We start from the raw sequence: 23,561 nt of genomic DNA, 5'->3' as shown, positions 1-23,561 counted from the left end.
TTTCCAAAATACAGCCGAAGGTGCAGCTGAATCGCGGTACTGTACAGTCATTCTTATCAAAATGTCTTTAATAAAATAAAATAAACGCAAAGAAAATGTATTTTACATCTTTTATATTCCTAACTCCTCAGTGTTTTATCAGGGCCTGTTTGGATGAACAGAGAGCTGAAATCCTGGAGATGGAAAATGTTTTTAGATCAGTTAATGAGGACAATTTCCCACGGCACACTTGACCATCTCCCACGGCACACTAGTGTGCCGCGGCACACTGGTTGAAAAACACTGCTCTAAATTGCCCCTAGGTGTGAGGTGTGAGAGCGCATGGGTGTGTGATTGTGGCCCTGCGACAGACTGGCGACCTGTCCAGGGTGTCCCCTGCCTTTGCCCTGGCCAGGATAGGCTCCAGCATCCCCATGACCCCAAAAGGGAACAAACGGATTAGAAGATGAATGCATGAAAACGTTTCCATCCATTTTATTCATGGAAGTTTAACAGTTGTTATTCTTTGGATTAGTAGTTATTTTGATACGTTTTTTATAATAATGGGAAAATGGGTTTAGAAAGAATCCATGGTGTACCAAATCTTTGCTGACAGCAGCTGGGATAGGCTCCAGCATCCCCATGATTTCAAAAAGGATAAAGCAGGTTTAGAAGATGGACAGGTTTTGGAAAGTAAATTTATAAAATAACTGTTTTTAATCAAATCAGGTGGTAAATTAATTAAACTCGGGAATCTAAGCGCTGAGTTTTATTCCTAATCCTATCCATCCTTGTCACTCCCAAAGTGAACCTCAACATCTTCCTCTCTGCTACCTCCAGCTCTGCCTACTTTCTTCCAACAAAAATGCTGCGCTCACCTCAGTCTTTGACACTTTTGTCAAACACCACATCTGACACTTGCCTCCACCTGTTCTGACATGCCTCTTTGTCTTCTTCCCATACTCTCTGCCGCTCTGGACAGTTAACTCCAAAATCTCTCCCACCTTCATCCCCCTGCTCCCTGTTAAGCTCACAAATGAGTTTATTTACACAAATAAACTCAGTCCTGCTGCATAGCTCATTCTAGAGCCCTTTTAACTTTGAAACATTGTGCTACAAACAAAACACACATTTTATGGACCACTTTAACCTTAAAGAATGAGGAAAACGCCTCACATACAGGTATGATGTTCATTTTAAAAGGGTTCAGCGTCTAAGCTTCAGCAGAAGACAAACAGGAAGAGCCGCTGATGGATAAAATCTGTTATAGAGAAGAAGGGATAGGCTACAGAGAATAAAAGAACAGGCATTGATGTCCTTTTTTTCTCCTTTTGGCCTTTAAAAAACAGACTGACAAAGACCCATCCAAACTTATCAAGGATAACAAATCAGGAGAATACGTCATGTTTTTTTCTAGAATGGACTGGAGACTTCCCGAAAACAGAACAGGAAGCAGAGAACAGAAAAATTTGAAGGAACTTGGAGTGGAGACTGACTCAGCTCAGGCTGATTACTAAATCCGCAGCTCAACTGCTTAGAAGAGAAAAAAACTGGATAATAAAATGGCAGGACGGGATCTAAGCCTTGATTAATAAATGACAAAAGACCCATGATGCACATGATTTACCACCAGCAGAGTAATCAAGATGCCCTGGGAACTGTGTAAATGCAAGAGAAATGTGGACATTATTAGTGTGTGGACCTTTAAGGAAAAAAATCATTAATCTGTAATAAATGTAGAAAAAGGCAGTTTTGTTGGTGCAGTCCAGACCTGTGGACCACTGAAAGATCATTACCAATTTTTTTCAAAAAACAACAAAGCGCTACCGCTTTTTTAACGGTTACATGTTTAAGTGGCCATTTAAAGCTTTATGACACCTTATTTCTACATTTTTCATATTAAAACCGTTGATTATAGCTGGTAAAAGGCAGATGACCAACTGTAAATGTTTTTTTACATATAGGATTCCGTAGAGCAAACCTCTTTTCATTTTTGATGACCCAGGCGCTGGCCTCAGGATCCACAGATGCAAAAAGCTGGCCTTCCAGTAACGGGGGGAAACCCCGGACCCCGATGCTCACATCATCTGAGCTCAATCTGAACTGGACTTCCTCTTTGGTGAGGCCTTTGGGCATGCGCAGGCACACCGTTATGTCCTCTGCCGTCTGCTGCCAAAAGTAGATCGGCTCTGAATGAAAAGGAAAGAAAAGACTGAAGTTAACGCTTGATATCTGAGACGTGAATGAATGAAACGTGAGGATTTTGAGTTGATCTATAATTACATAGGTAAGACAAATAATTTATAAAGCAATTTGAACATCAAATTAATAGATTATGCAGATAATACAACTTCTGTTTGACAGTGAATCAATCATTTATTAGATAACCAATCAAACTAAAGAATTTGTCTCAAAATACTGAATTGTCATACTATACTTTTTGTAATATTTTACAAATCAGATGTCTAGTAGTGCAAGTTTCTTAAAGCTCTTCTTTTATATGTAAAATGATAACCTTGTTGCTCCTGTGTGAACACCAAAGAGTAAATTTTCTAAACAAACTATGTAGTACCCTGGATTTTTAAAGCAATCCGGACACCATGCTCACTACATTTCTTCTTTTTTTTTTTTTGAATGGCCGATATGACGTCATCGATTTCACGAAGTTAAAATCTTATTGATATGAGCGTTTCTGCGATAATCATTCATAAATCCACTGTCTTCTGAAGATTAAAATGTTGATGGTTTATTCAAAATACATTTAAATACATGTTTTTAGCAAAAAATATTCCAACACAATGCATTGTGGTCTATATTCGCCAATCTAGTGAGCGACAATGCCCACTGGTTTTTCGCAGAGACTTTTGGGAAATTTATCGGGAACTCGATTTTGGAATTGTAGATTCAGACAGCACTACAAAATGGCGAATACACCATATAGTCCACTAAATTGTGAAGGAATTCAGACACAACCTAAATCTCTGAGGGGCCAGGAAATGTTTGACTCACTCCAATCAATGGTCTTTTAATTATGATTATGTTTTTTTTAGCCAATATTAAATAAAACTGTCGCTTTCTAAAACAGAGTTTCTGCAGGGTGTCAGCAGTTTATTAGAAATTTGCCTCTAAATTCTAGCTGGAGCTTTTGGCATGGAGAAACCCCGGCCCCCCTTCCCTTACCAGATGCAGAGCATGGAGCTAGAAGCCCGCCCAGTGTATTTTTATGTCCCAATTAAGTTATTTTTCTAATTTTGTTGTTTCATCTGCTTCTGATTCACAACTATTTGAATAAAGAAATACTCAGAAATGCTATTTTAAGCTTAGTTTAAGATAAGTTGCAGAATTAACACAAATTGACTTGATAGGAAGCTGTTATTTTCACAATACTCACGACTGATTTTTTTTTTTTTTGCGTACTTCTGTTTAGCTGACTAATGTCTGAAAGTTGAGAGATTTTTTTTAAACAATTAAATCATAATGATTCTACTTTTGTATACTGAAAACTGCACTTTATGCTACTGTGGTCCCAGATTTTTATTGAAAATCCAATTTAGCTTCCTGAGAAATTTTGAAATTTTCACCTGAGATTTGTGGTGTTTATCCATGTTGAAAGTTTAAAAGATGCAAAAAAACTTCTGTCTAATTTTAAAAACAGATACACTCTAAAATAAAATAAAAAATACTAAAAAAAAGGAATTTGGCAAGAGCGAATGTAGAAAAATCTTCTCTGTCCTACCCAACATAAAAGCACTGTTCTTTCTAAAACAAATAGTTTTTCAACTTGGAAACCATAATGTGAAACCTGTCCAATATGTAGGTAAGAGATCAAACAAGAAATTCAGATCAGTTCATGCAGGAAAGACATCAAAGGAGGAGCTGCAAGAAGGACAGATCAAACAAAGTACATCCTCTACAGCCAGAAGAGAGAACAGATCTGAAATCCAGAAAGGAAAATCATATCATGCCTCCTCGGTTCAGGCAAACTTCCAGCGGGACTACATTTAAGACAAGAAGCTTCTGCAGCCCACCGACCTTATGGAAAGCTGCCGTATATCAAAGAGGCTTTAGAGGAACCAGAACACCAGAAGAATGAACTGATGATTTTCAGCCAACACAATCATCCCGACATGTTGCCAAGGCCCAACAACTGAGAATGTTCCAGGAAACGGTGTGCCAAACAACCACAGTGTTCTATATTTAACAGGTATGTGAGAAACTGAGGCTCACTCATCATCCACCTTTTGTTTTTAACTGATTAAACAAGGACATGAATGAGTTGAGGAGCTGTCAAGCCTTTTTTCTCTGTCAACAGTCAAAATAGTCATACAGGCTGAACAAACAAGTCCAAACTTCATCCTGTAGAATCTTAACCATGGTCATACCAAAAAACTAGAGAAGCTTTGCATCTCTTCAGAGTTAAACATCATGGAAGATCGTTGCTCCTGCTCTACTGCCCTCCATTACTTGGAAAACTTGACATCTGAGGACAGGAAGTAACTTGCTTGAAGTTGAAAAAAGAAGAACCCACAAACTAAACAATATTTTACACTGCTAAGCAGTTTGAAGGCTTATTGTGCTATGAAGTTTGTGATTTTCTTTTTAAAAGATTGAAGATTCTATTGAACAATTCTATTGACAATTTCTTTCACTGTCCGATTTATTCTTTTCCAGCCATCTCTATTTAACGAGATTAACTAACAAAATAAAAGCTTTTTATGGTGTGTGTGGAGGCAAACAAGACAACGTGGCAATTTTTCAATTTATTTCCAAAGTGAATTTGTCCTCCATCAGCATTGAATAAACCCATCTTTCCATTTTTCCTGTCTGTTGTTCATCTCCCCCATTATTAGAAGCTATAAATGAGATATCTTCGTTCTCTGCATTAAAAACGCTTCATTTTCGGGGAAAAAAAGCAAAGTGCGCTTAAAAGGATTGGCTTATAAGCACTGTTTTGATCCGATCCATCAGTGCACAGTATGCACCAGTTTCTCTAGTGCTTTATGCAAGCAGCAGACTTTCTTTGGTCTATTAGGAAACCCTGTATAAAACGGATTCAAAAGAACAAGTCACATCCACTTTGTTCATTATAGGAAAAAGCTCAGATATCATGAAATGTTACTAGTTACTAAATTTCAAATGTATCTCATCCCCAAATGGCAACAAACTCCCCTAGGGAAACAGATCTTCTAAAAACTACAGCAACAGCCCAGATTAATGTCAGCAGTGAAAGCAAGACAGAAACAAATGTTTATTCTGTCAATAAAACTCATAATAAACAAAAATCTACAAAAAACTGACTTTAAATGAATAGTAGTTCATTGTTGACAGAATAAATAGAATAGAAATGAGCATCAGGATGTCCTGCTGCATAAAAACTGCTTGATTCAGTAAGACCAAACACAAATAATTCAGTCTATTTAAACATCTGATCCATGAACAATTTATTCTTGAATGACTAAAATGTCCCTCAGTATGAAAGAAACTTTCAACATTGAATTTTTCCTAAAAATCACACAGTGTTTTTTAACATTATTGATTCATGATTCATTGGATTTTTTGGGAACACACAAAATATGTGGGTGTGGGCTTCATTAAGATACTGGAAATGACATGTACAAAGGTTTTCCTGCCCTAATGCTAGGGTTTGGAAGCAGTCTATCGAAACACAACTACAAACAACATTTAAATAAAAGGTACCCTACCATAAATATAACAAAAGAGGGCCACTTTGTAATGAAAAACATCACATTTTCCCAGAACTTTGACTCCCAGGCATACTATGGGAAAACAAACTTCAACACTTGTACGGCAAGGAATTGGGCATATTTTCATTTTCATTTTTAAATCTAGACCAACAGCTTGTTGCATTCAGCGATGTAGTCTCCATTTTTCCAGTTGTAGCAAGCTTGAGAAAGGAGCAATTGTTGCTCTCAAACCAAAGCCTGACTTTTAAGAGGTGGTCAAATCTCATAACCTATTGTAGCTTGAGAGGGAGAAATGTATTTTTTGTCCAATTGTGTCATAAATCTTTTTCTGTCGTTCCCTCGTCCCAACTCTTTGGTTGATTGTGGGCTGTACAGTTCAACTCCTGCACCACAGCTGAGAGAATTTCTAAAAGGGGTAACTTCATGAGCAAAACTGAAGCACTTAGCTTTTTCTATTTTTTATCGTTTGCTCTCTAAAACTTTGACCAATCCTGTTTTGTTCTGTTGGTTCAGGCTCACCAAACTTGGCCTTCATAAGAGAACAGCGCCATCATCTGGACTGCCTGCACGACAACGTCTCCCAGAGGAAGGGATGACAGAATAAGCTATGCTAAACAGCTGCAAAATGATGAACTTTTCAATGAAATAAATCAAGACAGTCCTCATTGTGAAATGTATGTGGTAGTTGTCTTCATTTCCCAAAATGGGATTGTAACAAGAGAGCAGTTAAAAAGGCTCAAAAACTTCAAAAGTCAGGCTCTTATAAGCGCCTCTAACAAAAAACTAAATGAAGACTATTTGTACCATTGACTGGTTGCCAGCGTGAGTCTACGATTTGCTACTATTTTAAACTTTAACTCGTTTTTTTTTTTTTAAATAATGGTCAAAAAACAAAGCAATGGTAATTGTCACACATTAAAGTGTGAAAAATGTGTTCTCCAATTTGACACACTCCCCTGAGGGAGTGGTGAGCTTCATTCACAGCCCTGGCCAGGACCTGTTTGGTGGTTTAATCCCCCGGGTCCGCAGAGGCATTGGGTCCCATCATGAGAGTCTTTGGTTTGACCCGTTAGTTGATTCAAACCCAGCCATACGCTCTTCCAGTAGGCCACTGAGTTACAATGTTAAGTGATTTTAGAGTAAGAGACAATTAGATCATTTAATGTAAGCAGGATCAAAAGACAAAACATTATTAAAAATAAAAACAATGAAATAAAAGAGGATGATGAATTTTTTTTAAAGTATCTTTATAAAAATTTACCAAGAGCAGTCATCTTAATTATATAGTAACAGTGTGTGATAATTTAATTTCATTAAAACAATATCTACAATCATTTTTGTAGGCTATCAAAACGGCTCTTGTATTTGGCATCTCTGTAAAAACTGGATCTTCTCAGACTTCAGGCTTTATCTCATTGGCTTTCATTGATTTTCCCCAAAATCATAAATTGAATAAACTATTATTTGCCAGATCTCAGGATTCGTAATTTTTCTTTTTCTAAACAAAGAGTTCTTATTTTAAACTTGAATTTATGCATGCCTGAATCTTGATCTATTTATCAATTTCTCAAATTTCAAATTAAATATATCTAACAACAAACTTCACAGCACGGCAAGATGTTTCTATGAAATCTACCAAACAAACCAATGGAAGTTTACAATGTATGAACAAATATATAACTTAGCTAATACTGTAAGAACGCTAAAAATGTTACATAACCTTAAAATTTTCCAAAATATAATACTTTTCTTAGCCCTGTACCTAACTCTACTGTTATGAAAAGTAGAACAGTTGCATAAACCGAACTGTTGTTTTGTGTTGCTGTTAGTTCTCTAAATTATCTAAATCTAAATTAAATTATGGGTTAGAACTAAATCTAAATTATGGGTTAGAACAACAGTACAGAACCTGAAAATGTTCCTGTGCACAAAGACACTGTTACCATTGACAACAACGGTCTGTTTATCTGGTATTGTACCCGACAACCCATCCAGCGGTTTCTATGGCAACCACCAAAGCAGTGTGTTCCTTTACAGCTTTTAAAAGTGATGAACAGAACCTTTAAAAACTGTTTTATAATAAACTAAATGATCTTTGCAAGTTTAAACAGAAAACACACAGAACCTGAAAATGTTCCTGTGCACAAAGACACTGTTACCATTGACAACAACGGTCTGTTTATCTGGTATTGTACTCGACAACCCATCCAGCGGTTTCTATGGCAACCACCAAAGCAGTTTGTTTCTTTACAGCCTTTAAAAGGGATGAACAGAACCTTTAAAAACTGTTTTATAATAAACTAAATGATCTTTGCAAGTTTAAACAGAAAAAATAAATGTCTGTGTGTCACATTGGAGGCAGAGAAACAGGTCTAAGCTTGCCTCATCCTCAGAAAACCTGATTTTGTCCTCACGTTGTGATGTTGAAAAGATTGTACAACACACTTACTCCAAGGAGACAAATATCCTCCATTTAATGCAATCCAGAGCAACACTTCTCAAGGCTTTCAAAACTCGCAGACAGATTTTTAGTTTACTCTGTGGATAACCTCTCTCAGAGGAATTTAGCTTTTTTTTATTTTTCTGTTTGCTTGTTCAGCCAATTGAATTGATCTATGTGTGACTCAAGAAAACAGCCAATATTCTGGAGGACTACAGTTCAAGACCACCTTAACATTCAGCAAAAAACATGCAATTCCCGAAAAGGGAAATCTCAGAATTTACAATACGATTGTTCTGCACTGCAGGTTAATAATACACCACCACATAAAGTCCGAATCCAGAAAAGAGACTAAAAGCAACTAAAAATAAAGGAAAAGCTCAAACCTTTCACTTTACTGGAAAGGTTAGACTATTATTGCCATCAATACAGAATAGTGATGTATAGTCAACCAAACTTGTAGACTGTTCTACAAAAAAGCTGGAAAATGATGTACCATTACCACTTCCAAGAACACCTCCACACACTCCCACACTGCTCTGAGCTTTGGAATAAAGTGCCATCAAGATACTGGGAAATGTCTTTGGTATTACAGGAAGTGCATTAAGTCGCTTTAAGTCATATTCATTTTTTTCATAACTTTGAGGACAATAGGATTCAAAAACTTCCATAGATGATTTACTGGTTTCATATTTTTATAGCAATGAATGCCACCAACTTAACACAACATTAAGCAGACCTTAAAGAGAAAAACCAAGAGGACTTATAATGTTTGACTAAATTTGTTTCTTTGGCATCAATTGGCAGTTTTTGGCTAAAGTTGGATCTCCAGCTCTTCTCATTTTTAATGAGAATGTCTTTTATTGGCACATTTTTGTGTGTTCTGAAATGCCTTTTCCATCTCTATCAAAATTCTAAAATCAGAAACATTCTCTCTCATGATGATCTAAATAAACAAGCAAAGATATTTATTACCAACATGTTGGTAATAACCAACAACTAACATGCTCCACCAAATTTTAAGGACGTTTAAACAGAAGTTTGCTGTCAGTTTGTAGGATTCCTGCTTGATGCTTGAATATGTACAAACTCAACTAAAAAGAAGAACCTCCAGGTATCAGACTCAGCCAGGAAAATGCTTTGCTTTAGTACTGGAAAAAGAAAAGACTTCAAACACTCAATTTGTCAAAGTTTATAGTTAAGGTTGACCTGATTGACCTTAAGGCAAAGTGTTGTCTGTACATGTTCTCTGTTTGCACTCTCTCTCAACTGAATGTGTATTGAATATGTTTCTGCTGCAGGAAATAACTTTTTCTCTATTCTCAAAAGAGAGGAACTATAGGGCCACCAGTTTTTGACTTTAAGATTTATTGACATTTCATTGATAAAATAGGTGTTTTGGTTACCAGAATTCAATTTGCATCCGGCTTATTTCCATTTCAAAGTAATACAAAGGGAAAAAAACAGTCAAATATCAAAACAGTTCATATGCAACTTTTCTGAACATTGTAATTTTTCTAGAGTAAAAAAAATCTAAACAAAGTGTCAGAAAATCCCCAAACGCTTCCCGAATCGGTCCCTTAAACCCACCTATCTTGTCGGCCTCCATGGCCTGCGGCTCGGGCAGCTCTACGGGACGACCGTCCACATGCGTGAAGACAAATGGCTTCTCTGAAGCCACCATTAGGCCCTTCCCTTGAGGCTCCACAGCAGCATAGTGAGGCACGGACTTCCCCCGCAGGAGCCTTCTCTTGCTCACCTCGTATTTTTTCTCCTGACCTGCGTTTGGAAACCAAAGAATGCTGTGACAAAGCAATCTCACCTTCCGTTTAAGTAAGCCAGAAACGCATTAGGAGAAAGTCAAACTAAATATTGATCGAGAATCATTTTCTGCTCTTGACATGAGCAAGTTGCAGCTTTTATTTAGATTAAACATCAAAATAATGGAGACTTGGATGTAAAATGTTAAAACTCCTTCCATCTGCTGTGCTTCCAAAGCTGCAAAGAAGCTAACTGACTGATTGCTGCAAATCTCATTAGAAGTCCTGAAGAAAACTGGATTTTACCATCTTCTAATTTGAAAAAGTATTTATATATAAATGGTATATTTCCAAAAACATAATAAAAAGGAATTTTTTAAGATGCAGTTAATTTTCTTAACGAAAACAAATACAAATTTGAAGATGCAGCACACAGAAATTCATGGGCTGCATCTTTAGGTCAATGAAAAATTCTGTATAGAAATGAAAAAGCAGCTGCTGCGTTTTTTACCTTAATAAATTCATAATTTAATTGCAGGATTGTGTTTTGCAGAAAGCATTTGCTTTGAGACTGAACTGGATATATTTTAGTATGGACAACCAGGACTTTGTTAAAAAATCATGTTAAGAACAAAAATTGCATCAAGGTAAAGGTAAAGGTAAAAAAAAAAACAAATGTCAATCAAGGTTAAAACTATGTACTGCTAGGACTTTTTTGTGATTTGCTGTTTGACGTGATTAAATTGTGAACTAAGAATGTTAACATTTAGACTTTTGTTTTTAAATCGGAAAGAAGGCTTCAAGAAATAAATCAAAAATTCTCACCCAATTGGCAGATTATTTAAAAACCAAAAAAGTAGAAACCTCGTTCTATCGAGAATTCTTATTTTGATAAAAAGAATTCTAGTGACTAAGGCTTGTTTTCTCAAACCAAGATTATTTTGCTATTGAAAAACTATCTTGATAAGGTTACTTTTCTTGTAAAACATTTTTTCTTAAAATGAGGGTCCTTTTACTTTCATTGGATTGAGTTTGTTGCTGTCTCTATGAGTGGGACAAATGTTCCACCAACTGAATGAAGAAATAACTTCTTCCATTTCATCAAATGTCAAGAATCTTATTGAGACTGCTGATATTTGCTCCAAACAGTTCTAATATCATCTGATTCTTTGAAATCACATCTTATCTAATTCTGAATACGGAAATAAGTTTTCTAATAAAACTACGGTAAATTCATCATTCACATCTTACTTGACATTCAGATCAGTGCATCACCCACCATGTGCTGCAGTGCTGCTGACTGTGATCCATTCAAGTGACACATAATATCCACTTCCTGTGGCTTCCTGTGAGTCTTTCTGGATGCGGAGCAGCAGAACCTCCACAGTATGAACGCCAGCCTGGACGTGAGAGACGCTGTGGAGGATGGTGAAAGGCTCGCCGGTGTCCTCAACAAACAGCGGCTGTGGAAACACGTTCAGGGGTGGATTTGACAAACAAGCTGTAGTTAAAGAGCAAAATCTCTTTGCTGGAGATGAATTCATGCAAACATTTTCAATAAATCTTCATTAATTTTGATATCCGTCAGCTCTTTATCACTCCCTCAGCGTGCATCCAAGTGTTGTCAAATGTTCTCATGGTTTTCTGATGGGCTTTAAATGTTTTCATGGACACTTTCAGATTTTCTGTATCTGAGCATCTTTGTAGGATTTCAGATGAGGCTCTTTGTAAGATTGGATACTCAACAGGAAAACATTCAATTTCGCTGAACATAGCCAGGTACAAAAGAACACATCCTAATAGGAATAGAAAAAAACTTGAAAGCCTGGACAACTAGTACTCCAGATATCTTTCAAAGACAGAAAAGAAAGTTCAGTCTTTTAAAGCAAAATTCCAGATGGACACAGAAAACAGGACTGTTTACTGTAATACTTGTTCTTTATTTTGAGTCATTCTGGAGAAGACTGTCATTGCAGCACACCCTCACCACCTTCTTATCATTTAGGAATCTCTGTCAATGCTCTGGTTGTCTGAACAGTAGACCTAAGGCATTATTATTATTTTTCCTCTTTAAAGTGATGCATTCAAGTCCAAAAGTATGTCCGTATTCTGCGTGACAATGTGGTTAAGTGTATAAACATTTGAAACCATTCACTCATTTTCTTCCTAACATGAGGTGCTGATGATGCATTCAAGTGCAGCCATTTCAGTCTCATTAAGAAGACTTCACAATGTTTTATTAACCAGAACCAACATATTAAAGTCAGGTCTGAATCACGGGGTAATAAGGCATATCTTTATCTACATCCTGCAGCTTTACTCACTTCCCACTTCACATGCGAGCCATCTCCCCTCTTGCCGGTGCGAAGAAGGTACAGGTGGCCTCTACCATCAGAAAGAGCAGCCCAGGTGGAGGAGGTGAGGCTGAGGGAGGAGCACAGGTGGTCTTCACAAAGACCAGGTTCCTCACTGATGCGGTACACCTCTTTTGGCTTCCCCAGTGCTGAGTCCTGGAATCATTTCACATCCACACACATACACACACACACAAAAAACGTAATGTTTGACAAAGTCTTAAGGAAAATACTTCATAGATTTTCAAAGTTTTCTTTCCATAGAATGTAGAAACATATTTTAGTCAGTTGTTTTCCATTTCAAAGAAAAGTGAACGGTCATTTTGACAGACTTATTTTTCTTTTTGAAATCCAATGACAGTTATTAAAAACGATAAAAATGTATTTCAAAGCAATCTAGTTTTGTCAGTGACTATGTCCGAATGAGTGCACTACAAAATGTGTTTCAAGGTCATTTTTTTATCAAACAAATCAATCGAGATTTCCTTTCATGCATTACAGCTCAAAGTGCAACATTTTCATCTTCAGAACTCAGTGGACTCAGTTGTCATAAAATGTTTGTATTAATTAGATTTTGACTTTGTGCAATGTGGGATGTCATATTTGCCATTAAAAAAAAACAAAAAATAAAAAAGCTAGTGAGCATGGTGTCCGAATTGCTTTGAAAATACAGGGCACTAGATACGGTAGTCCTGCACTATATACGTTTTCTTTAGGGAGTGGGGAGGGAATTGGAAGATAGCCATTATATTTGTCAATATAATTATTGACAAAGAAGCAGAAAGAAGCAAACATGTATCATTCCAAAACTGATTATGATAAGTGACAATGTCTGGTCCAGAAAATAATATTCTATGCCTTTATTTTTTGGCGATGAGTCGCATTACGGTTCAATGGCAAAGAGGAAACAAACTACTAAAACGTTAACAGGCCAGTTTGAAAACTAACGAAAGATGTTATGATAAATTAACATTTTTAGGATTTTACTTTCCATTTGACAACAATTTCACCAAAAGATGTTTTTTTTCCTTTAAACATTTCTCATAGTTCAAATGCAGACTTATACTTCTCGAGCTTTAGGGGCTGATGATGCAGCATCACACTAAAATTAGGGTTTATGAATGTTTTCTAAGCCGTTTTAACAATCTCCCTCAGTCCCTGTTTTCACAGATTTACAGAAAACCCTCTGACACAACCCAAGATCTGTGAATCCAGCCTGCCTGCTGAACAGAGCTGTGTGTGACCGGACAGACTGTCACACTGTGAGGACGCCACATTTCACTAGCGCCCACAGCCGCTGTGCTCCTAGCATGCAGTGTGATACTGAACATACAGTTTAACACTCATTGGGGCTTTGGACTCGTTTTTTTGCAGCATCTGTGCTGCTAATACCCACAGCAGAATCTGAATGATGTAATGATCCCAGCCACACATATGAGCACAAAGGCCCTGCTGAGGACAGCAATTTACATGTGATCATTATAATTACAACCTGAGCAACACATTTCCATGAATTTCATTTAATGATGCCACTGATAGAGAGAAGTATTCATTCACTCCAGGGATTAAAGTGGGAAGATCATCATTCAGGCCTGTTTAGACATAAAAGAGAGCTCCAGCACAGCAGCATTATCTCTAATTATACTCAATGAAGTCTTCGACATTAAAGAAACTTCGGCTAAAAAGGTCATCAGGATGATTTTGCTCCTTGTCTCAGCATCTTGGAGTTGATAACAACCCTGGTTCTCAGCCTCAAATCAATTATGTAATCACAGCTGTGATGAAGCCAAACCCTCTAGAACTCTGTCTTCTGCAATGGATCACATTGTGAGCAAAAACTTGGGAGAAGCAAACTTTTTAAATAAGTGTCACTGAGCTTATGTAGAGAAAAACACAAAAACTCTGTTTTTGGACAGACTATCTGCTGGACGTCCTCAGAGCTTAAAGTGTCTGGTGTGTCAGGTGAATTCAATTCCATCCAATTAAAAAACAATGTTTTGACTTTATAGCAGAATCATCTGATTATCAGCATCTCTTCTGATTCACACAGATGAATGTTACTTTTGATTCCAATCACTTAACCTTTTATTTCAGACATTTATGAAACTTAACAATTTAAATCCAGAAAGTTCACCAAAAAAACCTTCTAATTGCTGGAACAGTTTAACTTTCTCATGGTGACTCTACAAGTCTCGGATTAATATTTGTAAACAGAATAATCAGAAATGTTTGGGAAAGAGAAAAAAAAAGACAAACCTGAAGATTTAACTACATACCAAAGTGACAGTGAGATTAAGAACTCGTCCTTTGCAATCCACAAACAGAACGCTGTCTTCATACCAAGGGTCTAAGTGTAGATAGTTGTACATGCCAAAAGCACGCATGTGTTCCAGCGTGTACTGTGTGTCCTTCAGCTTAACTTCCTCCACGGCTGCAGCAAGTGTGGAAAAAAAAGAAAATAGTTTTGTTTTTTTTTCTTGCTGGAACATCAATCTTAATCAGGCAATCTGCAATGAATTCAAACGGATTCAACACGCTGATGCAACACACTAAGCTTAGTATGTTCCATTCTATAAACATTTAGGATTAAAAGATTAAAAGATTTTAATTTTATTTAAAAACCTGTTCTTTTTTATCCTGGTATATTTAGGAGAAAAGAAAAAAAAATCGGTTAACATCTTTTTCTGCGACAAACGCCTCGCCATAACTCAAAACAATTTTCTAATTGTTACCCCAATTCTGACCTCCAAACCTGCACGTCATGGTGGTAACAAACAAACATCACATCACATCACAGTTGCCAATGAAATATATATTTTTTACTTAGGTGTATAAAATAAAATCCCTCAAACAAAATTATCATTGTTGTTGTTTTATATCAGTGTTCACATTAAATGGTTAATACATTAGATAAAAATGTTTGCTTTAACAGAGTAGGATCATTTTAAGGAATATCATTATATGGCCAGCAACTTCTGAATCATTACAGACTTGGAAAATGTAATAATTTAAAGATGCCAGATGATGAGGCATTTGACAATTTAAAAAAGCCTTACACATAGATATATTCTTATTGTCACTCACTTTGAGCTTTTTCTTCTTCTTTTTTATTTCATATAGAGTTAAATTACTAAGATAAATCTTGTGTTAGCCTTCATTGCCAAAAACTTAAAATACAATTTTGTTGTCCTTATGAACGTGTTTATTCAGTGTTTCCTTACAGTTGTCTGTCTTCTTCTTGTTAAATAAGTGTACTGTATTCCTTTAATTCTGCATTCAATAGGCAGTCAACAGAACTCATTAGTATTATTAGTATTAGTAGTAGTAGTTAAGTATTAATATTATTAATATTAGTAGTAGTTGTAGTCATAGACCATAAAAACCCTCATGATGTGAATGAGTATTGTTCTACTTATTCTACTTCTACTTAAAAATAGCAACTCAAGAAGGATACAGAATCCAAGTAATGTGTGATATTGTTTAAACATAAATAATAAACAATAACTAATCCGTGCTGTACAGTACTATTACAGCTTGGACATATGATAATTACAACACTGGCTATATTCCTGTTTTATATTATTATAAAAGCATGTAAATACTCAACAATGTACATCTGAAAGACATCTCGCTGCTAGCATGTTTGGCAATTTAAAACAGTAATCAAAATAGCAGCTAGCGAACTTGCTAACAAGACCAGCATTTGTTGGCGTCCCTCACCAGCATCCAGCTCCACGTTGTATGTCGGTATGGGATCCAGAGACAGCCTATAACTCTCAAACTTGGGGTCTAAAAGGTCTCTGTTGACCTTTAGTGAGTAGTTAGACGCAGCCATGTGTTTGTAGTTGTTATCTTCTTCACGATTTAATGAAAATATGTGCTGCAAGCTCGATAAATGAAGTTAGCAGGACAACCCCTTTGCAGTTCTGTCAACACGGAACTTTATTACGACGGACTACCTGGGGTCTCGTGGGAAGTTGAGTTAATATCTCCTAAGAAAAAATATTTATATTTTCAGAAACGTTTTCTGTTTGTTTGTTTGTTTGTTTAGTTTAAAAAAATAATTTTATTTATTTTTCGCTTTAATCAGTAGATTGATCAGTGCGTTCCGAAAGCGGAACTATTAAACTCTCGATGTTTTAGACGAAAGAATTTTGCGAACGGACTCTGTGTTCTCCAGCTGATCTCTCCCCAGAAAAGTAATTCATACCTGCCAGTTCATCAGTTTAAAATTAATGGTATTATATTGCTTTCCTTTGCTTTAAAATGTCTAAACTGACCCTGTTAGTGTATGCATGTAATTTCTGACAGATCATGAGCAAAGATTACCAGCTGAAGGCTTCAATTAACCAGAAGCTGATAGAAATGGGGGAACGCGAGAGGTAAGGGGGATTTTTATTCGCAGAAGGTCTCTGAGACAATAAAATGCAGACTGATACATTTTATCCCGTCAAACGCGTGCCTTCAGGTTGAAAGAGTTGCTCAGGGCGAAGCTGGTAGAGTCTGGCTGGAAGGATCAACTGAAGGCTCACTGCAAAGGTGGGTGTATGATATATGTGTACCGGGGAAAGAGACGAGAACTTTGAATGAGGCCCTGTGCTCGTTTGTTTTTCTTCAGACGTTGTCAGAGAAAAGGGTCTGGAGCACGTGACTGTGGAAGACCTGGTAACAGAAGTCACACCAAAAGGCAGAGGTACTGCAAGACGACAGCAGGGGGTGGGAAAGGGGCAGAAATCAAGCTGCACACATGCTCCAAAACAGTGTGAAGCAAATAAACCACCTGATCATATAGCAAAATATTATATTCTTAAGACTTAATTAAAAAAAACTTCAAATGTTTTTAGTTATTTGTCCAAGTCTAACAATACACTACTTCATCCAGTACAAATAGAAAAGCCGTTAAATCCTATGATCTTTCTCAGCTTTATAGATTCACATTATTTTACTTTTTTTTGTAAATTTTTTACTTTGATAACGCCTCTGCCCGAATCTTGAAGGTTTGATGGAAAGTTTTTTCCTTACTGTATGTCCAAAAAAATCACATATTATTAATAATCACAGATTTTCATAGTTTGAACATCGCTCACTTCATGATAAAACCATAACAAATTTAAACCCCTTTAATAAAACTACAAACAGGGATTTTGGAGCACGTTTAAGCAGCAATATGGTTGATTTTAGGGGTTTAAAATACTTAGATTAAACATTGTACAAACGTATTGACCAAACAAAGATTAAAAAAGACAAGAAAAAATATAAAACACACACAATGCTGACCCCCACACACCCAACAAAACATACAACGGCATACCTGTACATACAAGTTTCAGATTAGAGAAGGAAATATCATTTAAACAATAATTCAAAAAGATTGAATTATTGTTTAAATAGACACAGGAAATAAAGTGGTAATATTTTCTAAATATTGAATGAAAATTTGTATATCCAATATGTAATGTATAGGGTGGCTTAACCTGTGCAAGAGGCTTTTACCTAAAGTTTGGTTGTGTCAGAGTTCCCTCACTACTTAGTGCACTATATTCGGCATTTTACATTTTCTCTTGGTGTCTCGATCTAGAATTCCAAAATCCAGTGCCATGGAAACTTCCCAAAAGTGGGCAAAAAACTAGTATGCATTGAGGCTCACTAGATTAGCGAATATAGGCAACATTCCATTGTGTTTAAATGATTTGTCTTTTTTTTTTTAAATGTGTTTTTATAAATCCTCCAAGTTTCCATCATCAGAACACAGTGGATTCATAAATAGTTTTCTTAAGGTGTTTATATTTATTGGGGGTTTTAACTGTAACAAATGGGTGATGTCATAATTGCCGTTTAAAACAAGTAGTGAGCGTGTGTCTGAATAGCATCAAATTCTAGGGGACTAGAATTCGGACACAGCCTTTGTGCGAGTTCCTGCAGCTGAGCAAAAAACAGAAGAAAAGTTTGGGATTAAGCATTTCACTTTAGGTGTTGCACTGCTGTGACTAAGAAACCATTAAAAATAAAAGCAACAGAAACTAGGTCTATTATGTATGTAAATTGACATGCCACTATGCAAATTTTGTTGGGATTCAAATACAGTGTTTCCAGTCCAGTTTGCACATAAAATCAACACATTCAGCTGGCAAAAGCTGGGCATTCAACTTTATAGAAGTGCTGGTGTCTTCACTCTCAGTGCAAAAAGGAATCTGGTTCATTCATGTTTTTGAAATGTCTGCAGTAGCTTTCACCGTTTTTCTTTTTTGGCCAAAGGAAAGTCATTTACTGCTCAAAAATTGCATAACTTGAACATAAGATTACATGATTTTTAATAAAAATTATACAAGATTAGAGTTTAAAAAAAAATTGTATTCAGTACTTTATTTTTGTGGTTACTTGAAGATAACTCAATGTATATAAAATAATTTTTTTTAACTTGTCCTGTCCAACAGCAAAGCAAACTGATGAGAGCTGAATGCCTTTTGTGTTGGACATACTTTACTTTTACAACAGGGTTATGAATCTCATGATACACCAGATGTATATTTAAATAAATCCCTTTTGTAATTTCAGCTAAACTTTATTCATGTTAAGTATATTTGTAAATTTTTTTGTCGGACCAGACAAAAAAGAAAAGGAGGAAAGAAGAGAGAGGGATGACAGATAGGAGGGAGGGGGGTAGAGGGGTGATTATAGTAGTGAGGGTAAGATCATGAAGCGTCAGAAAGCAAACAGTTACTGGAGCTTTATGATCACAACTGACAGGTTAAGATGCATGAAAAATCTAAAATGGGCTGGGCCTGTCCACACAGACACACACACACACACACTCTCAAACGTTACAAACACACATGTTGGCTCCAAAGTGTTCACACACAAACAAGTCTACATGGACATACTACCACTAACATTCACACACGCCTACTTATGCATTCAGACTAACACGTGAAACATTTCATTGAGTCACGCAAACTGTTTGTGCAAAGGTGAGATAGCACCTGTGCTCGAGTGAGTGTTTGTTCTTCTGGGGTGGATGATAGAATGTAAAAAGAGGGAGAGAGCCCAGCCGCGCCCCCACCACAGCAGCAGCGGCAGCCGGGACCCCCCAACACCAAACACAGATTTTTAAAACTTAATCAGATTTTTTTAGCTAAAATATGAGAAACGGAGCATTAAGGCTCCATTTGGTGAACTATGAGGATAAGACTTTTTTTTCCTTCAACATTCAGCTTTTTCAATACCGTTTTGATTGTTTCTTCTAGAATTCACTTACATATTTCTTCTCCCTGTTTCCGTGCAAAACCAATTTTAAATCTGATATAAAAAAAAAAAAAGAACCACATTAAAGAGCAGTAGTGGCTCAGGGGGTTTAGCAGGTCGTCCAATGATCAAAGGGACAGCGGTTCGATCCCCGCTCCCCCCATCAACTGTCGTATCATTGGGCTAGACACTTTACCCTCCCTGCCTCCAATGTTGCTCCACTGGTGTGTGAATGGTCAGGGGCGCACACTGGCAGCCCCGCCTCTGTCAGTCTGCCCCAGGGCAGCTGTGGATACATCAGTGTGAGTGAGGAGTGAATGAATATGAATATATTTCAGTTTTATTAGACAAATTCTTTCTTATTTCATTGAACATTTAGAAAAAAGTACCCAGACATCTGCAGCTGATGTGTAAAAAAACTGACCCTGATAGAGACCGTGCAGACAGCTGTGTTTTGTTTCTCCCATGTTTTGTCGCGTCTCAGCTCTTCTTTGTGTCTCCTGTGTAGCGCTTGTACCTGACAATGTGAAGAAAGAGCTCCTGCAGAGAATCCGAGCTTTTCTAGCTCAACACACCGCCCTATAAGAACCAAATGGCGCTCAGTTTTTCGTCCATCACCCAACAGAGCCTCAAAGCGGAAGTATTATTGATGTAAGCAATGCTCAATGTACATTTTCTTTTGTACTGTGTGCTTTTTTTGTATTCATGTTAGATGTTATTCTGTTATTTCAAAGAAATAAAAATGAGACTTTGGTATTTTTGAAACTGTTGTCTTATATTTCTTTTGTCTGTTTGGTTCAAACCGGTTTGTATTCTCAGACAGATCGCCTGCTGAGTGATTTGTTCCAGTAAACAATTTGTCAAAAATGTGTCTCAGATGCTGCAGTATTTACTCAAGACTGTTAAATAAAAATGCAGTAACTGCTGCATCTTTACTTCCGTTTTACAGCTAATTACTCTAGTTTTTATTTTCTTTTTCCAATTATTTTAAATTTTTTTCATTGGGTTAGACCTGATATAATATATTATATAAAGCAAAAAACCACAATGAAAGTAAGATTTTCTTTAGAAACATACAAACCATTGAAGAACATTTAGCACAGATTTTAAACAATACTGCAAGGCCTAGCAGAATACTGATCCAATAAAATATGACACTTTATTAACAGTGAGAACATGAGGTCAGAGTCGAGCACAGCCCCAAAGGTTTACACACATTTGTCCATAACAAGTAGTGACAAAGTAAGATGTTGACATTTGTGCAATAAAAAACCTTGAACTAAAGCGTCAACTCAGGTTAATCTACAAATATTATTCAAATACATAACCACTTCAATATAAGTATTCAAATTGTGGGACATTTACAATTTTTATAAGTTCAAATCACATTTTTAAACGTTTTTTTTTAATAACAAAACTCTTTGGGCTTTTATCAACCTGATCACAGTGTCAACAAAGCACCAGTAACTGCACAACAAACTTAAAGAGGAGTTTTTCTGTCAAATTTAAAAATGTCCTGTCCTGCAATAATGCAGTATTCATTGTACATGTTTAATAAAAATGCAGTCTCTGTAAGCTTAAATTCAAAACCTTTGTCATGGGACAGTCCTCGCTTTCCGATGTTTTCTTTTATGGACTCCGAAAAAATTTGTAACAGTTAAACAAAAAAATTCAACAGCAACCAAAAAAAAAGAAGTTCGCAACCAATACAGAAACAAAACAGTTCGTCGTAAAAACAGGCTTATCTGGCCTTTGTTGAGGAAATGACTTTTCATAAAAGTCTGACCTCACAATGCCTGTTTTTATTTTGCTCAATAGATTTAAACTGAAGTTAAGATGCTATTTATGATTTTCAATGGTGAATGCAAGCAAACGTACCCTTCAATACTGTTTGCAGCTTCAGTTTAATTTCATTCTCTGGGAGGAAATAATTTGATTTTACTTGAATATAAATCTGTATCTACCATCAAATATTTATGAGGCATGAACTTATCTTTTTGTGCCTTTTAGGAGGGTAGCCTGAATAGTTTGTTTTTTGTTCCAACTGAGTCTAGTTGAACCTGCTGAACAGCATATTGATCAGCATTTATCTTCCTTTTTCCATTTATAAGCATAATAGAGAAGATGTTCTCCGCCATTCAAGCTATAAATATCCCAGTGACAGGGGATCATTAGTGTTTCAGGACTTTGTTGTGGTGTGTGGGCAGAGTGAGAGCTTTTGTGTGTGTGAGCATGTGAAGTATTCAAGGGACTCTAAAGAAGCTTTTTGTGTGTATCTGCGTGTGAGGGGGGTAGGTATTTGGTTATTTCAGAAGCAGCATTTGAATGCTTGAAAGCATCTGAGCGTGTATTTCATATCATGTGCTCATCCCACATACATGCTGAGTGAGAAAATAAAAAAAACTCAGTTAACAGCGCTGTCTAACCGCTTACATGATTGAGATTGATAACAATAAAATAGGGAATAAAATTGCATTTGCCTAGAAAAGCAGTTATTGCTATTTTTAAACAATGAGAGAAATTCTGGCCAATCAAAAGCACAAAAGTATAAAATTTTTACAAGTACCAGTTGTTTAATGTCTGGAATTTTAGAACTCAGTGAAACAATTTTTACTTAACTATCCATTATCCGTTCAGGTTTTCATTTCTCCACAATTTGCACTCAAAAATAATTCCTATTAACGGTAGTTGTTTTTTTCTCTACATTTGACCCATCCCCTGAGGAAGCAGTGAGCTGCAGCCACAGCCACTCTTGGCAACCATTGGGTGGTTTAATCCCACAACCCATTAATGCTGAGTGTCAAGTAAGGAGGTGTCAGGTTCCATTTTTGAGTCTTTGGTATTGCTCAACTGTGGATTTGAACTTACAACCTTCCGGTCTCAGGGCTGACACCCTACCACAAGGCCACTATTATGTAAAAACTTGCAAAAGGCTCAAAGTTGTGTGACTGATTGACTAAATTTTCTCAGCTTTGTCCTTTTTTTTGACTGAAATGCCTTTGTAGGGTCGGCAGGACTGGAGCCATTGAAAAACGTATAATTACTTCAAGATCTGCTGTTGTTCTTGCTTCTGTATGTCACAGAACCACCAGGGTGTGACTAACATTGCTGTCGACAGTAATCCCCTGTCCCTTAACTGCCCCAGCAGCATTTTCTTTAACAAACAAAGTTGTGCGTAACACAACCTGGCAAGGCAGAGGCAAAATGAGTTTACGTTTTTAGAAAAGCTTTTATTCCTAAAGTTTTTCCAGAGATCTGGTTTGTACCTTGCATGTTTCTGAGTGGCTGATGTTAAGTTTGACTGCGGATGGATGCCTCTACACACAGGGGAGGCATCTAGGGTAGCGGTGTGACTGCCATTGCTCTGTTTGAGGGTGTCCAGGCTCTTACTTTCCTCTTCACATTGGTTAGGATAATTGCAAATTCCCTCATGAGACTTGTCCAGTGTGTAGCCCACACTGGAGTGGGGTATCCCATCTACTGTTGTGTACCCCAACTGTAGCTGGGATAGGTTCCAGCAACCCAGTTGTGTGTGTTATTTGGGATCATATGGATGTTAGTGTGGATGTATTTGTGCACAAACCTTTTGGAAGCTTTTTTCTGTTGTTTCACTGTCTGTCCCTATTCTTTTTTGAAATCTTTCTGTGAGGATCACATTTCTTTTAGCTGGACAACATTGTTCAAGTATTTCCTAAGGTGTGGTTCCACAATGTGTTCCAGTACTTTTTTTTAATGCAGACAGAAAGGGTTATTAAGGGTTTTACATAATGATAAAAAATAGAAATTACCTTTAAATAGTAACAATTAATCGGCTTGATTAATGAATCAATTTATGTTCCTATGATACAACTAGAATGATGTGTCTGAGGCAAGTTGTTTATCGAATCGACCTATATCATTATAAAAAATAGTGTCAAAATGAAAGAAATTCATTATATCAATATTAGAAAATACTATTTTGGTTGAGACACGGAAGTTTTATTTTACTATAACGTAAAAATGACCAAGTGCATGACAGCGCACAACACGTGATGACAGCAAAAAAGGATCAACCATCATTCCAGTCCAAAGTGTGGAAACA

The 23,561-nt window shown here is 36.6% G+C and overlaps 2 protein-coding genes across 2 annotated transcripts in view; one reads left to right on the top strand and one right to left on the bottom strand.

Annotated features, from left to right (window-relative positions):
• Window positions 1-16,197, bottom strand: part of nudcd1 (NudC domain containing 1) — a 37,399-nt gene extending 21,202 nt beyond the window's left edge. The window contains exons 1-6 of the mRNA XM_004074087.4: window positions 15,959-16,197; window positions 14,515-14,669; window positions 12,209-12,394; window positions 11,164-11,347; window positions 9,715-9,903; window positions 1,961-2,168 (exon numbers count right to left, since the gene is read on the bottom strand). Coding sequence (XP_004074135.1) covers window positions 1,961-2,168; window positions 9,715-9,903; window positions 11,164-11,347; window positions 12,209-12,394; window positions 14,515-14,669; window positions 15,959-16,073 — 1,037 coding nt within the window. The 5' untranslated portion in view covers window positions 16,074-16,197. The remainder of the gene's footprint in view (window positions 1-1,960; window positions 2,169-9,714; window positions 9,904-11,163; window positions 11,348-12,208; window positions 12,395-14,514; window positions 14,670-15,958) is intronic.
• A 136-nt stretch (window positions 16,198-16,333) lies between these two features.
• LOC101173720 (transcription and mRNA export factor ENY2) lies at window positions 16,334-20,245 on the top strand. Its single transcript, XM_004074089.4, has 5 exons — window positions 16,334-16,437; window positions 16,550-16,620; window positions 16,707-16,777; window positions 16,857-16,931; window positions 19,989-20,245. Exons 2-5 carry the CDS (start codon window positions 16,553-16,555, stop codon window positions 20,063-20,065), a joined length of 291 nt encoding a protein of 96 aa, XP_004074137.1. The 5' UTR covers window positions 16,334-16,437; window positions 16,550-16,552; the 3' UTR covers window positions 20,066-20,245.
• The last annotated feature ends 3,316 nt before the right edge of the window (window positions 20,246-23,561 follow it).

The sequence above is a fragment of the Oryzias latipes genome, chromosome 11 (assembly GCF_002234675.1).
Source record: "Oryzias latipes chromosome 11, ASM223467v1".
Lineage (NCBI taxonomy): Eukaryota > Metazoa > Chordata > Actinopteri > Beloniformes > Adrianichthyidae > Oryzias > Oryzias latipes.
This window is presented reverse-complemented; position numbering and strand designations above follow the sequence as displayed.